The following is a 16,241-nucleotide window of genomic DNA, read 5'->3' on the forward strand; positions in this document are numbered from 1 at the left end:
TACTTCTGTGTCCATTTTTAAAAAAGGAAAAAGTTGCAAAATAGCTGTAGCTTTTCATAGCTTAGAACTCCTTAAGAAAGTTAAGGCAACGTCCCCAGAAAAGGACATCATACATAACCTCATACAAAAGTAACTTAATAGAAAGCACAATAATTTCTGCTGTGACGTTTCTCACAGAACGTTACTTTTAGAAGATTTTGCTTTAGCTGTACTTGTCTGCTCCAGCCTAGAAACCAACTTCTCAAATTCCAGTAAGATAAGTTATACATTTCATTCATTCAAGATCTTAAGATATTTTGTCTTTCATTTCAATGTTTCAAGACATAGCCCTAAAAATCAAACAACAGTAAAGTTTCTCTCAAATTGTTTTATTTGTTTTTAAACCAGAAGGGTCATTAGCCATGGCTTGGATATACCATTACTATAGTTAAAAATTCTTCATTACATGAGCTCACAATAATAAACTGCTCTCAAACCAGTTCAGCTGTTCTGCTTGGGAACCAAACCAGCATGCTACAAATATTTACGAAATTTCATGGTTACCCATGCTGTCCATGTCTCACATTCAGTGACTTGGTTCTGCTTTTTCAGATAAAATGTATTCACCAAGCATAAGACAGATGCAACATTAACACTTGGGTATTTGAGAGAAAAAAAAAAATATTAAAAAAATCCAAAGGATGGGATAAGACATACAGGTCAGTAAACACTGGGACATTTCTGAGAACCCCCCCTAATGATTAATGAAAACGCACAATGAAAAACAGATGGAAAATTTACTTTATCAAAAGGACTGCATAAAGAGTAACATAAGCATCACAGACAAACTCCCCACAAAGGAGACGTAGCTGCATCTGCACGAATTAGACACACGACAGCTTGAGACACTCCCGCATACCAATAGTCCCTTCAAAGAAACGTAACTTGTACTAGAGCGAGATGCAGTTCTTGCAAAACGTACTATAGAAGCAGTTGTGCTGCAGTGAACATCCAAGCTTCCCAAGAATTATTTAATAAGGAAAACCTCAAATGATCAAACTGTACAACGCTATAAAGAGATTGCTTTTGAAAATCAGTTTAACCTTTAATTACTAACAATAAAAGGAAATTAAAAAAATAGAGAACCCTTGAGGAAAAAGACTCAGCATGTGATAAGCTCATTAAACATCAAGTTTAATGAAAACCCTATTGTAAACAGCAGTAGGATATCTCCTCCCCTCCTATCTGATTCAAATCACGTACAGCCCTCCCCAGGGTCAGCTCTAAACAGAGCCGGACTTCTACGGGCTTTGTTGTCAACATACATTGTAACGCTCAAGTATTTTGCGTGAATAAAGCCCCACTATTTGCTGAATTCATTCACTAGCTCTAGTAAATAAATTATAAGCAAGTAAATAATTGTTAATACAATGAAATAAAAAAAGATTGCCTAGATTGCTAAAGACATACATCATCCATCTGAGAGAAATTCTAATGCAAATTGATTATCTTTAGGCAAAAAAAAAAAAAAAAAGGGCTTTGTTTTAAATTTCATAGCGCCACACTGTTTCCCAGAGAAAGACGTAAGTTTGTGCAAAACCAGCAGTGCAAGACAACGTTTCTTCCTTTAAAGTCTTTGCTCCTCGGAATACAATTATCTTTTCAGAAAGCCCCATTAGTTTCTGATGCCAGCTCTCACACACTCCAGTGGCTCATGCGCTACTTTCTCAAATAAGATGCACCAAGTTCAATGCACACAGCATCGCGTTTTTGCCATCACAGGCTGGGATCCTGCAGCCACACATGCATGTGTACACACACACACACGCCCCCTCCACGGCGTTAATCTCCTCTGGATTTTGCTTCATTAAAATGAAAACAGCTCTAGAGCAACAGTTTCATTCCTCTCATGCAAATATTTTTACAACTTACAAGTGATGCCCACTTCTACATTTCCTTCGATTTGACCAAGTTTAGCTCTTAAGATGTTTTGCTGCATTATTTCTTGATTAACACAAAATAGCATCATCAATACTATCGCTACTTTTCCTTTCTGTTTCTCAATTTCAGATACTACCTCATATTCCAGTACCGCAGAAGAAAACCTAGTTGGCAGCTTCCAATTTCTAGAAGCCTTGCATTACAAGTACCGCAGCAAACAAACGTCCGATGGAGGTGATGAGAGATTTTAAAATCTCAGCAACCTTCACTCGGAAACGGTTCTCACTGTGATAAAAACATTGAAGCCGGACCTTTTAACTCCTCATGCACCGCCAGGAAATCTAGAGTAAGTAAACCAGCACTTTGGCGAGTCGAAGGGGCGCTCCGCCACCCAGACCGACCACCGCAGGGCAGGGCACGGAACTGCTGCAGCGTTGGAGCCCCCCCGACATCACACGCACAAACCCGGGCGCCGCTCACACCTTAGCAACGCCACGCTGCCCTACCCGCCATCGCCACGGTCCCCAGCAGCTCTCAAGTTCCACCGATGACGAGAAACTTCCTTCTCACCCTCCGAGGTTCCCACTCCCGGCGTGGCGGGGGATGCCGGGGCGCGGAGGGGCAGCGGCACAGGTCCGCCCGAGGAGAGAGGCAGCCGGGCCGCAACCGCGCTCCCACCGTCCCGTCCCGTCCCGCTCGCCCCCTCCGTCCCTCCCGAGCAGCGCCCACCGCCCCGGGAGCGGGACCCGGCCTCGCCCCGCCCCTCCCCGGTAACACCCACCGCCCCGGGGGCGGGGCCCGGCCCGGCCCCGCCCCTCACCCGCCCGCCCGCGGCGGGCCCTGCCGGCCGCTGCTGCGCGGCTCAGCTCTTCCCTTCCCACCGCTGCGCCGCCGGCAGCTGCAGTCCCCGTGCCTCAACGTATCCCCCTGGGAAACTTTCACTGCAAGTATTTTTTTGTTTTGTTTTGTTTTTCTCCTCCTCTGGAGAGAGGAGATGCCGGCTCTGCGGCGAGAAACGGCCACCTTCTGAACAACGGAGCACCTCAGTTGCCACTAGTGTAATGCCTTTTCGTGCAGTTTGCCAAGAAGCATCCAGACCAAACCTCATAGACTCCTACTTAAAAGCCCAAAGTAGTTTACCCCTCATAAACCAAAAAAAACTTTCGAAGAACTCCTCTTTCTCCATGCTGAAACACTTGCTCCTTTGCCTATTAACAGCCACTTAAAGGTAGGCAGGATTTTTTGTTGTTTTACTTGGCTTTTTCGAATTGGAATTCCCTACAACCTAATGACACTATAAATTGTCTCAACTGCTGCCAAGGGTTTCAGAAAGGTACTTGTAGTATAGTAATATAATGCTCCAGTAGCTCTTACTGCTAGTAAAAAGAGATTCAATATGATAAAATAAAATGTAAAGGATCAGTATCCGGAATAGGTCACTTCCTACTATAGTAACTATTTCTATGGATTATGTTGGATTATCTCCAAAGTTCTGATGATACACAGATGCTTGGGCCAGCCGTACACGGCCTTTGTCTGTGGCGCTGATTGCCAGCACCAACACACTTCCCAGTTAATTTAATCCAGTAGTGGCAACTTCAACGAGTCTGGATCATCTGTTAAATGGTCTTCCAAATGATGACAACAATAAATGAATCAACTAACCCAAAAAACCTTCAATCAAACATTCCTTTACTGTAGTCAATTACCTATGTTGCCTCAGTGCTCAGTGTCATGATGCTTTACTTCTGATTTTACAGATTTTGCAAACAAGATGAAATAAAGAATGAGTGGGAACATGAAGAAGTGTAGTGTTAAAATTATTTATTTCTCTATGTGGAGAGATTTCTCTGCATGGAGCATTTAAGAGAGACCTCTTCCCCACCTTTACTCATCTACCTAAAGGCACATGGACCAGACTGTGAGGTCCTGAGGGGTGGATACAAACAGTTATGAACATCTGAATGTAGTCTTTACTTGAAGAACTACATTTTCAATGCTTGACCAGACAGGTTTTATTTGTCTCTATGGATGGTGTCATTTTCAGCTGCTGTTACCAGAAAATACATGCTGCATCACCTCCATAAAGGTGTTTTTTCCCTTGACAGCAAACCTGTGGAATTGTTTTCCCTTTAACATGAATTACGCTACCATCTAGGCTTGGTTTCGCTGACAACAGTAAAATAAATCCTGACTACAACAGTAACATCACACGACCACATGAGAGATGATTATCAAAGAAGGCAAAGACTTTTCAGGCAATCTACTCACATACAAATTCCTATGTCCACAACACATCATGCATTTGGTCACATGTAGCTATCTGCATTCAAAGGGAGCTTCTTACCTCTCCTTTATTATACATCCTAGGAACACAATTTCTGTACAACTGACAATACAACCCAGAATTACTCAAAAAGAATTAATGATCTTTAATTATTAACTTGAAATTCGCGTCCTTTTAAAGGGCTACCTCTGTTACCCAATCCTGAAGCTGAACACCAACATGAAACTTTCTGACACTACTTCGAATCATCAGGTGTTTTCTCTTCCTTCGTGACTCTGTTCAATGAGTATCCTCTCTCCATCCCTATCCACTTGAGTACAATTTTAAAGAAAAGCAGTGTTTATTACAGCAAAAGACAAGAAATGTTGCACCCCATTTTTACAGTGCCGAAAGCCTCTACCAATGCTATAAAAAAGAAAGAATAAAAGCCCAGCATAAAACATGGCAACCTTCTTTTGGGATAACGGTGTTACTACAGCAATTAATCTGAAGGCGTGGCAAAGAATTGCCTTTACTAGAATTGGAAACCCAAAGAACGCTAAGGGCTACGCAGTTGCCTTAAGCTGCTCTACACGCCAATGCTGAAAAACGTGCTCCGTCCTGCCCTTTCCCCATCCTTCCCCTGTGCTCTCACACCAGCATCAGTCACCTGCTCTGACTGGAAGCTATCCCTGTCCATCTCGCCACTCCTCCCAAAAAGGTCAGCGTGCAGCGGGATGGACGAAGCAGGGGTCTCACTGCACAGCTGGAAATGGGAGTAGAGGGAACGGGGCAGCATGAAGAGGCCAAAAAGGGCAGGAGAGATGGCCTGCCAGTCTACACAGCAGAAAGAGCCGCACGTTTCTGACTGCATAGCAAGGCAGGAAAGAGGTTCCCATGACAAAGCAGAGAGGGATGCTTCCGGTGAGACAGGTTTTGTGGTCAAAATGCAAATCTGATTACAAGCAGTAGGAAAGGGAACTTTAATGGAGGCAGAGCAAACGGATCAGCAGCCTGTCCCTTCCCACGGGTTCAAAATACCTTATTAACATTTGTATTACTAATGAACGAACATAAAAGGACTTCTGCCCTATGGAGGGAGAGACAGGCCTAATGCAGCAGAAACTCCTAACACAAGAAGTGGAAACTGAGCTGTTCCTTCAGGTGAAGGGTGGAGAGACTGGCAGCAGGCAAGCAGCGGCACCGTGGGGTGCACCAAGGGAAGAGAACTGTCCCTAAGGGGGAAGGGGTCACATCCCCTCGCTACCAACAGCTTCAATCCATAACCCGTTTGTTACCTAAACTCCGCTATACAGAAAACGTGTCCCAACAAAACAATGCTCTAGAAGAAGCATTTAAGCAACCAAGAGATCACTTGAGTAACCAACTACCTGCTCACTAGGAGAGGGCTAGTTGAGCCTCATTTCAGCTTCTCACTCCATTTAGCACCCAGGCCTCTACAGTCTGTCCACTGAACACAGGTTTTTACTTACCATTTGTTCCAGCCAGCTCGGCTTGCTCTCCGGGTGGTTCTTGGAGGGGTGAAGCCACCTCTGGCTGCTGCCCATCCAGCTCCTGAGGTGCCGTAACAGCTCCTGGCTGCTGGGGCTCCAGTGGTGGGGCATCCTGCTCCAAACTCTCTTCATTAACATCAGGTACTGGTAAACCTGCATCTAAAACCTGCACGGTCAAGTGTTGGTTGACAGATGGTAGGGAAGGAAAGAGAAGGGGTGAAAAAAAAAAAGTAACATCAGTATTAGGCCAGGTTGCCAGGTTTCCTTCCCCCCCTCCCCTCCGAATATTGTTCTTTCGTTCTCATTTTGCATATATGCATGCAAGCATTTCGGGAAATAAATGCTTCTGTGTAGTATTCCTTCTTTTCAAAATTATTAACTTTAATAAATCAAAGTACTTATATGAGGAAAAAAAAAAAGACATAATCTGGGACTATTTATTTTACTGTTCTCCCACATGGAATATGTGAGAGAAGCAAGTCTTACAGACAATGGCTTATAACCTTGTGTAGAAATTGGTTTCTAGCATGAAGGAAAACTCCAGGATAATGTGAATCTATATGATGGAAATACATTTTTCATTCTTCAAAACGTCTGGCACAATTGCTCTGATACATGCATGAATCCTGTATTCATTACAACCTTTGGTATTGCTCCTCTGCTTATGTGCTTATTTTATAATCATAAACAATACAACTAGAAAGAAACTTAACTATTCAGGACAGAAAGCAGAATACATATATTTATGTATGTGTGTGTATATATATGTATATATATAGCAGAATACATATATACATATGTATATATATGTATACACACACAATGGAAATTGATGGGCCTCAATTATTAGGCAGAGATTATTTTTATGGGGGGGAAACGGTTTTCCAATTCTTTGGGACTCTGCACTATGATATTTAAAATATTTTTTCTAGATTTGCTAATATGTGTAAAAAAAAAAATCTTTTTTTCAGCTTTAACAACTGATACACTTTAATTATTTTCAGAATTTGTATTGGCTTGCCATATAACAAGGAAGACGCTTTTTAAATAAAAATATGCTTCTGAAAGTATGAAATGTGTTATGGTCATTAAAAAATACTTCCTTACCCTTTAATCATTTGTTTAACTAACTAGCTTTCCAACCCATGGTATTACCTTCCAACAGAAACCATTTCAACTAATTAACCACGTCTTAAATCTCTATTCCTGCAGCGTAGGTTTGAAGTTCCTCTGGTAGAACAGCAAACCTTAATTACATATCATTGTCTTATTGCTCAGCTGTACTCCCAAAATACTACCACTGAAGCCCTGTTAATTAAATGAAGGAACCACAGATACATCCCATCTCTCAGTGTAATGTCACATCCGAACGCTTGAAGCACCAAACTGGGATCAGAAAGACACCACATTCCTGATGATTCTCTTCCAAAACCCACTAAAACAAGCTTCTGAATGGGGAGATCCATTTATTTATTTTTATTAGCAATTAGCCCGCTGCCAACGGAATTTCAGATAAACACATCAAGTGCCAGGCAAACCGCTTTCCTCTTATCGTTCAACCCTCTTTTCACGCGCCGAGCAGGATCTGAGAGAAGCACCGCACTCCCGCTTCCACAGGCAACAAAGTGCGCATTCGCATTCCCAATTTTCAGTTCAGAAGCCCTTAATTAAGCCAAATTGTTTCCACCTGGCCTCGCTGCGCTCCTCAAAGCTGCCTTTCACAGCCACATAATCCACCTCATGAAAAAGGACCCCATTCTGCTCTACTGCCAATACCACAGATGGAATAATTTGGCTTCAGAGTTTTCACATGCTGAGACCAGATATTAAATAGAAGAAATACGAAATGGCTCAACATTCAGATTACATTCCTGCTTCTCACATCATCCTTCCCATAAATCTAAAACACAGGAACTCAGGAGGAATAAAAATGCCACACCGCCAAACAAAGGCACGTAAACTCTGGGAAGCAATTCTGCAGTTGCGCACAGATTAACTGAATGGTAGTAACTGATCAGAGACTAGCAACAAACAGACACGGAAAATAACAACCTAATACATAAAGGGCTTTGAGATTCTTCAACACAAATTTACTAAAGGAGATTTTTTTTTTTTTGAAATAATAAATTTTACTCATTTATACTTGCAAGACAACTGCTATTCCTGCAAACAGAAGAACCACCTTAACTTCACTGGCTCTAAGGGTACTTGGCTATCTGAAGATAAATCCATGGACGGATACTTCAAGGTGATGCCCTCAGAATTAGCACCAACAATTCTTTGAAGTCACAAGAAAGGCAACGGCACTGAATATCTTAGCGCTCCTCACTTCATTAAAAAATTTCTTTGCCTTTCTCTTCAAGCCTCCTCCAGTCAGCAAACCATTTCAATGCCAGAGTCATACGTACAGACATACATGTACAGGCACATAAAGTCTACCATTTAAGTGCCTAATAAGGGCCTGGAAACTCTGCAAGGAACCAGGGTACAAAGGGGATGGGTACCCCAGCGCAGTACAACTTGCTTCCTTTTTAAATTGAGCCCTGAGCATTATGATGAAATATTAACTATGGCAACACTTAATATTCCCCCATCTCTGAATTTATTCTACAGTCGTGATGCATTCAGTAAAACAGTGACTATATGTCATCTCAAATATTTGTGACCAAAATTCAGAAGTCACTGGATCCGGCAGATAACCCTTTGGATCTGTAAAATGCTGTGATGCCTTTCAGTACAAGGAACAGAATTAAACATAAAAACATTACTAAATGTAAGACTATAAGCAGTTTTTACTACCAGCTAGTGTAATTATAATCCTTGTTCACTCTGTACGTAAATTCAGTTTTGACAGTAGGACTTGTCAGTCACAACCAAGTAAAAATGTAAATACATGAAAAACCTGAGCATTTTAAAATTTGACCAGACCTGCAGACCACGGCATAGGGACCTTTTCACTCCAGTATCTTGGGAAAGAGTTTGATGTGATTCTCAGCCAAAGGAGGGCAAACTTAGATTTTCAAATCAAGTGTTCTATTGCAAATAATTGAATAATCAAAAGTAATAAAACAATAGTATTTTTTGTGAATTAAAACGTGCAAAGGAGAAGAAAATATGCATTTTTGGGGAGTTGTAATGTGAAGGGAGACACAACAGCATCATTAGCTTTTAAAAAAAGTTTTCTGTTCTGAGGAAAGTTGTTCAGGCTCTTTATAAGGGTCAATGCAGTCTGTCCCACTGCATTAGTCTTCGAAAGAAACTAATTTCAGTTTTCACTCACATTAACTGCTTCATTTCTCTGAAGGGATCTAAACCACAGTTTAGTCCAATTACGTCTAATTTAGGGAGCTGTGTTCTTAACTCCATTAAGAATAATTGTAAGGCTTAGACAAATATAAAAATCAAAGTTTACAGAGACGGGTGAAAACATTAAAGACAAAATTAACGGTATTACGAATCTTGTTATTCAGCTCTGTGTATTTATCTGCAGGTAATGAGACAATACAGTTGGCAGGTTTATCAACATTTATCAGCTTTCTGCAGCACACATTCATCCCTCTCCTTTGATTATTAATTAATTTATGAATGTATTGTCTCGTAAATGCAGGAGAAACTGAAGAGAACTGGTTATCCAGTTCACTGATCTTTCAGCTTCTTCATTCCCAAAACAAAGGGCCATCAGTGAAGCAACACTTCGGCTTCTGTCATGCCACTACCATACACCACGCACGTATTTTTTAAGAATTTCCCTCATATCCACCACAAAGGTGGAAGCAAAGGGTGGAGACGCAGCTAATGAGACTAAAACGCGTAGGGCTTGCTGCCCACACCACTAACCAACAGCAGCTTCTGCTCCACTTTGCATACAGCATTAGGTCCAACCGTTGGGCCCCACTAAACGCATACAAAATTAAAAATGCATAAAGAAAACCAACACAGAGAATTACACGAGATATGGACGAACAGCAGGTCCCTGATCTCTCACTGTACGTTAGAACACGCTTCATTCACGCGCTGTTCTGGAGGGGCTAAGCAGCATCCAGCTTCTTCCCCCACCAGCAATCACCACCATTCCCAACATTCCTTGTACCAGACTGAAATCATTCCAGGGATTCCTCACACCAGGCCCAAACACACCAGAGTTAATTTTGCCTCGTTCTGTTAATCCTGCTACACTGATTCTACAGTAGATTACTAAAATAGCCAGATCCAGCTGTCTGAACAACTGAGCAAACTAACATAACAGTCTCTAATATTTTTCCTGAAGTTTGATTTTGAAACATTGGGAAAGCTTGCAGCACTGTTGGTCTGCTCAGGGGGTCCGCTCTGAACACACGCTGCTTCATTAAAAAGATCTTAAACCACCAACATTTAGGAAAAAAAAAAAAGAATTTAGGTCATTTCAACTCTTTGTTCACAGCAGTTTGTCTTGTTTTGCTTTAGCCAAGGCATTAGAGGTTTGTGGGACATTGCAAATTCCAGGTGGAGAAAACATAAGGCCTTTACTTAATTTCAGTACCTTATGTCTGCAGATGTTACCCAGAAAAAGTTGAGAGCGTTCTCCTTACTTTTCATTCCCTCAGATCTACCCTCTTCTGTCCTAACTCGCAGCCTGACTTCGTTACAACACCTCCTTATGAATGACTACCCTCAAAATCCACATGGCTACAACAAAACCTACAGTTTTTGCTTTCAAATCATCTTGGTGATCTCTTTTGGCAACCTGTGAAGGAAGCATGGTCCAAACCTTAAGCCTGACCCAACCCAAGCTCCTTCCCGGGTCTCACATCTCTCAACTCTTTCTACACAGCAGCCCTCAGACACCACCCTACCTAAGCACTTACATAGGTACAACACATCCAGACTCTAAGGATCAGTTAGAACAAGAACAGAGCACAAAGCGAATTGCTCTCACTTCAGTAACTACAACCAGGGCTTGCATTTTCAACCAGAAGAACTTTCAAAGACCCGACACTCTTCTTTGTATCTCTTTAGCCTCCATCACATCAAACAAGCTAATTGCCTTGGCTTTCAAAGTGCCCGGACACTCCCTCTACCACCTCCCTCTAACCTCCTTCATGATATGAGGGTTATTTCACACTTTTGGTGGATCCATGACACCAACTTCCATTGTGTGTTTATTTTCAATTAAGCATTTTCATGCTTTCTCCCCAGCCACGGGCAGACTCCCACACCTTACCACCAAACTACATCAGTCTCTTCCTCCCCAGTCCGAACAGAAGTATTGAAGTATTTAAAGGGAATCAGACCCTGTTGTGCCAGGAGAACCCTGCAGCCCCATCATTCAGACCAACACCTTAAACTCGAGTGGTTTGTAACTGGGGCTCTTAAAGATGCAGTCCAAGGACTTTCCTCTGGTACTTGATCAAGCTGAGTTTTACCATCTCTAATGTAGTATTTTCAGGCTTACTCGGCTCCCTCACCAGAACGCAGTTGTTTAAACAGCAGATGTAAGTCTGTCCCAGCTGTTATTTGTCAGGCACTCAGACAATAAGACACTCTGACATCTCAGCTGGTAACCTCTTTAGAAGAGACAGTTCCAAATATTTACTGTCTAGCAGACACTTGCTCTCATTACAACGCAGGTAGTGTAATCGAGTTACTACTCAGAAATGGGAACTATCCTGAAAACACCATTTGAATGATTCGCTGCCCTTGAGTAAGGGCCCTCGCCTGCGAGCAAGCCAGGAATTCACTACACGACATTTTAAAGCCATCAATCGCTGCAAAAGATTATCTCTGCCAAGCGTAGATTTTGCTGCAAGAATAGCTTATTAGCATGCCAGTATTTTTCTCCAGATTCTCTCTTTAAATGCTCTTCCCTGCGCCATTTCAGGTAGCTGCTCCAACGCAGGGCCGCAGAAAGAAACCTGCATTAAAACCAGTACCTTTGGCTGCTAAATACAATAAAAGCGGCCAGTCGTCTCAATTGCTTCAGCTGAGACGTCGGCAGGATGACACAGCTCTCCTTGCGTCACCCACGTCGCTCGTAGCTGCCTTTCATCCCGCGGGACCTCGGAGGGCACCACTGCGGGCAGCAGTGCACCGCCATCTTTTTCCAGCTCTCCCTGATGCTCGGCATCCAAATGGGAAGCCATTTGGGCGAGAAGCGTGTCACTGCTAAGGAACAGAGAGGTTGCTCCCAAGACGGAGACGCCAGAACCAATCTAGCCATGTGCTGCCACCAACAGAAGTGCCACCCAGTCCCCCGCCAGATCCCGGTCACAAGGTCCTGCCCATCACCCTGCACCTGCTGCTTCTGTTGTCCAAGTCCCAGAAGCCAACACATCTTGCTAAAGCAGCAGGGAATGACCTTGCCAAAGAAGCTGAACAGCTCTCTAGGGGCTTAGCTCCTCAAACGAGCTTGCCCAGTGCCAGAAGCACCAAAGGAGAAGCTGCAGGTGCCCCGGGGAGGAAGCAGGAGCACAGGACTCATCCCATCAGACACCTCAAAGCTTTTGTCAGTCTGGGACACCTGAGGTTTGTCTGGGCTCCTCTGTGAGACTAAAAAGATCTTGTTCCTACTTCTAGCACTGTTATTATTGAAATCTGTTACATTCTTCTCAGGCCAAGATTCGGGCCCTTTTGCAGCTCAGGGCAGTCTGGCAGGGAGGCTTCACAAGCAGACAGGGTCTACCAGCTCACTGCCACCAACCAGGAAATTGTTTTCATTTTCCCTCCTGCAGATGTTTGCCTTGTCCTGTCTCTGGGTTTCACCTGCGAATCATACGAGTCAAATGAACTCGCTAATACATCAGGGAACTGGCCCAGAAAAAAAATATAATAAAAAAATCCACTGTTTCCTGAAGGGTTGATGAGTTTACAGAAAAGCAAGGTGAGGACCAGACACAGTGTGAGGTGGGACTGCATCATCTCAGGCAAGACACGGCCAAGGGACAGGGCAGAAGGAAAAGGAGGGGGAGAAAAGAGTATTGCGGCTCAAACAGCAAGGAGATAACTCCATCAGACAGATCAGCCTTCCATGGGACCACACCCTGTCCTTTGATTTCAACAGGACTTTGGGTGTTGATTCACAAATCCAATGAATTCAGTTGAGGCATGCGAATGGGTTAGTACCTCCAGCATCCATCACACTCCCCTGCGGAGAGGTGGCCATGCAAGATAAGGAGCAGCTCCTCCAGTGCCAGAGTTTAAGTCTTGCCTGCTACAGTAAAAAAACCCACCAGTTTCAAGTCCCAGAAACGTGCTGGGCTGGAAACTGAACCTGCATTACATGCAGTTCACCAGCAACTTGTGGAAGAACAGGGTGAACAGCGGAGGTCCTAATCCACTGAGTCCATGTTTAACCTGCAGTGCTTGCGAGCCAACACCCAAAGGCTCCTATACATCTCTCACACTGTAGACCAAGTGCTTTACAGGGTCTCTCATATCTCCTGGGCTGTAGAAGTGAGAAACACTGAAACATCCACTCCCCCTCCCAGTAACTAGGACATCTCAAAAGCTGGTATCTGGCCAAAGAGTCACATGTGACAGCTTAAAGACTAGAAATTAAGCCCTTTCTAGACCTAGAAGGAAAGGCCAAGAGGTTTTTCATCTTGCATAAAATACAACTATGTCACGAAAGAAACTTGATTAAATATTTTGAGGAATTTCACATGACAAAAAAAGCACAACTGCTGTGAGATTTTATAACCTGTATTAGACTAGTTGCCTACACAATTTATTTGTGATCGATTTGCCAAGGCTCAGTCAAGTTGGATTCCATTAAAGTCAGTTTTTGAAGTTTTTTTTTTTAAATAGGAGGTTGTGATAAGTGTATTAATTTGGAAAGCACAAGAAAGAAGCCCATCTTTTAAAATGTCCCCATTGTATCTTCTCCAAACAAATTAGCTCTTTGACAGATTTCTCCAGGGGCATTGCAGGATCTGGTAATTTTCAAATTCAAAGGGCTAGAAGGAGTAACAATGAAAAACTGTGTCACAAACCTGCATGAAATTACCTTACTGTAGTAAGAACAGACTAAATGAGTTACAAAAAAAGTACGACCAAACTTCATCAAAACGGATTTTTCTTTTTATTTAATGTAATGGAAGGCAAAAATAGCTGTTTTAGAAGAACAGTAGTAATGCGACTTCTTACAGCAGTGAAACGATAGAGCTTCCCCACCTTTAAACAGTTCTACTTAAATAACAAGGTAAAAATCTATTAGAAAACATTTTTCCTAAAGTGTAGAGGACATGAAACACAGTATTAACAGCAATACTCTGTATTTGAGAACAGCATCAACAGTATTCTCTTTTTTTTGGGGGTCTTAGTTCCCATAACGGGATAAATATGGCTATGAACATTATGTTCCTTCTTCAAAGTCACATTATCTTCAGTTTTAAACAACTACAGTAGCCAAATGCTTGCCCTCTATAAATTCACTCGTGTCTAGATTTCAGCACCTGAACTCTAAAATTGCCCAACACAACTGCTAAATATTTTGTTAACCAACACTTATCCCTAACGCTTATTTAGTTAAAAAGAAAACAAAATAAATCTCAGTTAATTTAAAAGTTCATTCTCAATGTGGTTTTCAAATCTGTCAAAACACGCACAAGGAGGTCTAGTGGCAGCCAGGAACTATGGGAAATTCAACTTGAAAGTTAAATCTGAACCACAAGGTCAAAGAAACAAAGTCATAACCAGTTCTCAAGCTCTAACACACCCACGCACCAGCTACAGAAACTTCGGAGTATCCCTGCTCTGAGGGCCCAAACTCCGAATTGCCTAAAGAAGGGGATCTCGCTATAACGCGGTATTATTGCTCTCCTAAGGAACTAACGCCTAACCCCAAAGCAACGCTATGTAAACACGTAGATGCACATAACCTCCCTTTCAGTCCCAGAATCCCCTAAACGCGCCTATTCCAGAGGGATAAATGCGTTCATTCATAATCTATTTTTAAACACCAGACATGTTTTAAAAGAATTTCTTTCAATTCTTCAACGTCTTTATTAAAAATAACATATATCTAGAGCTCCTTTACTCCCTACTGGCTGAGAGTTAGCCAGTCACTCCCCTTCCCCCCCCATGCGGTATGACACCAGGGAGCACGAAAGCCGTCACGACAGCTCATGCCGCGGCCACCGCCGCCCCCATCCCCGCCCGCCCGCATCGGCGGGGCGGGGGGGCTGCGGCTCAGGTGAGCCCCAGGCTGGAAAGGGGAGGGGAGTGTGCGGGATGGGGTGCAATGGGGACACACCGAGGCTGGCGCCCAGCTTGGAGAAACTGCAAAAGCGGCGGGCTGGCAGCACCCCGACACGCCTCCCACCTGCATCCCCGGGAGGGGAAAGGATGGGGTGGGGGGTGTGGATGGAGGGGGGAGGCTGCGGATAGCCGCGGGAGCCCCGGGTACCGCTGCGAGCCGGCTGCAGGACCGCAGTCAGGAGATTTCTTGGCGCAGATCCCACCGCGGGTGGGTGCGGCCCTTCTCCCCCCGCCACGGCCGCACACAAAAGCAGCGGCGCCCCCGCGGCCGCCCTCGCCCCCCGCCCCGCTGCCGCCGCGACCGGCGGGAGTTTTATGACTGCGGCGCTTGGCCGTGGCGCAGTCCCAGCCCCGCAGCGGCCACCGCCGCCGCCGCCGCGCCCCAGAGAGTGCCCGCCGGTCGCGGCAGGTGCCCGCCGCCGCGGCGGGAAAGTTTCCCCGGGCCCGTGGTGCGGCGGCAGCCGCCGCCCCGCGCCCCCCACCCGCCGCCCCTGCCTTACCTTGGCGGGCTCCGCCGGCAGCTGGGGCGCTGGCGCTTCTTCTGCCGACAGCGGCTCCGGCGGGGTGCGGGGGCGCTCGGCGGTGGCCCCGTCCCCGTCCTGCGGAGCGGGCGGCTCGGCGGAGCTGCCGGCGCCCATGGCGCTGCCCCGCGGCCGTGCGGAGCCGCGGGCGGGGGCTGGCGGTGGGCGGAGGGTGGCGGCGCAGCCGGGAATGAAGGAGCCCGGCTTACTGCAAACTCCTTTAGGGAGTGAGAGGAAGGGAGGAAAAAAAGGAAAAAAAAAAAAAGAAAAAAAAAAGGGGGGAGCGAGCGAGAGCCAGCGAGGAAAATCACCTCCTCCTCTGGTCCCCCCGCCCGTCTGCCTCTTGCTCCATCACATGAGCAGAGCCCCGGACACGCCTTGCAGCATCAAATCGGGCTGATAAGGAGCGGCCAAGGGGGGCAGCGCCCTGCCCGCCGCCGCCGCCCCCGCCCCACCGGCCGGGGGGCCGCTCCCCTCCCGGGCACCGCCGGTGCCGCCGGGGTGGGGGCGCCGCCCGGCCCCCAGCCTTCCGCGGCGGCACCGCGGCGCTGACTCAGCATTTCAGCCCCTTTGCCGGGACCGGGCTGGGACGAGCCGCCGCCCTCCAGCGTCTTCGGGGCGCTCTGGCCCGGGAGCGGCGCCCCCCGCCCGGCCGCGCTGTCCGGCACCCCCCGCGGGGCTTCTGCCGGCTCCTGACCCGAGGGCTCGGCTCCCGGCCCCCAGCTTCCAGCGCCATGGGCTTGCAGACCTCAGCCATGCTGGGCCTGTCTGCGAGAAGGACTTACA

The 16,241-nt window shown here is 45.5% G+C and overlaps 1 protein-coding gene across 1 annotated transcript in view; it reads right to left on the reverse strand.

Annotated features, from left to right (window-relative positions):
* The window catches only part of AKAP12 (A-kinase anchoring protein 12), a 32,268-nt gene extending 16,696 nt beyond the window's left edge, over positions 1 to 15,572 (reverse strand). The window contains 2 exon segments of the mRNA XM_086625944.1: positions 5,680 to 5,866; positions 15,435 to 15,572. Of these exon segments, the coding sequence (XP_086482070.1) occupies positions 5,680 to 5,866; positions 15,435 to 15,572 (325 nt within the window).
* Between the last annotated feature and the right edge of the window lie 669 nt (positions 15,573 to 16,241).

The sequence above is a fragment of the Tauraco erythrolophus genome, chromosome 2, assembly GCF_009769465.1.
Source record: "Tauraco erythrolophus isolate bTauEry1 chromosome 2, bTauEry1.pri, whole genome shotgun sequence".
NCBI lineage: Eukaryota > Metazoa > Chordata > Aves > Musophagiformes > Musophagidae > Tauraco > Tauraco erythrolophus.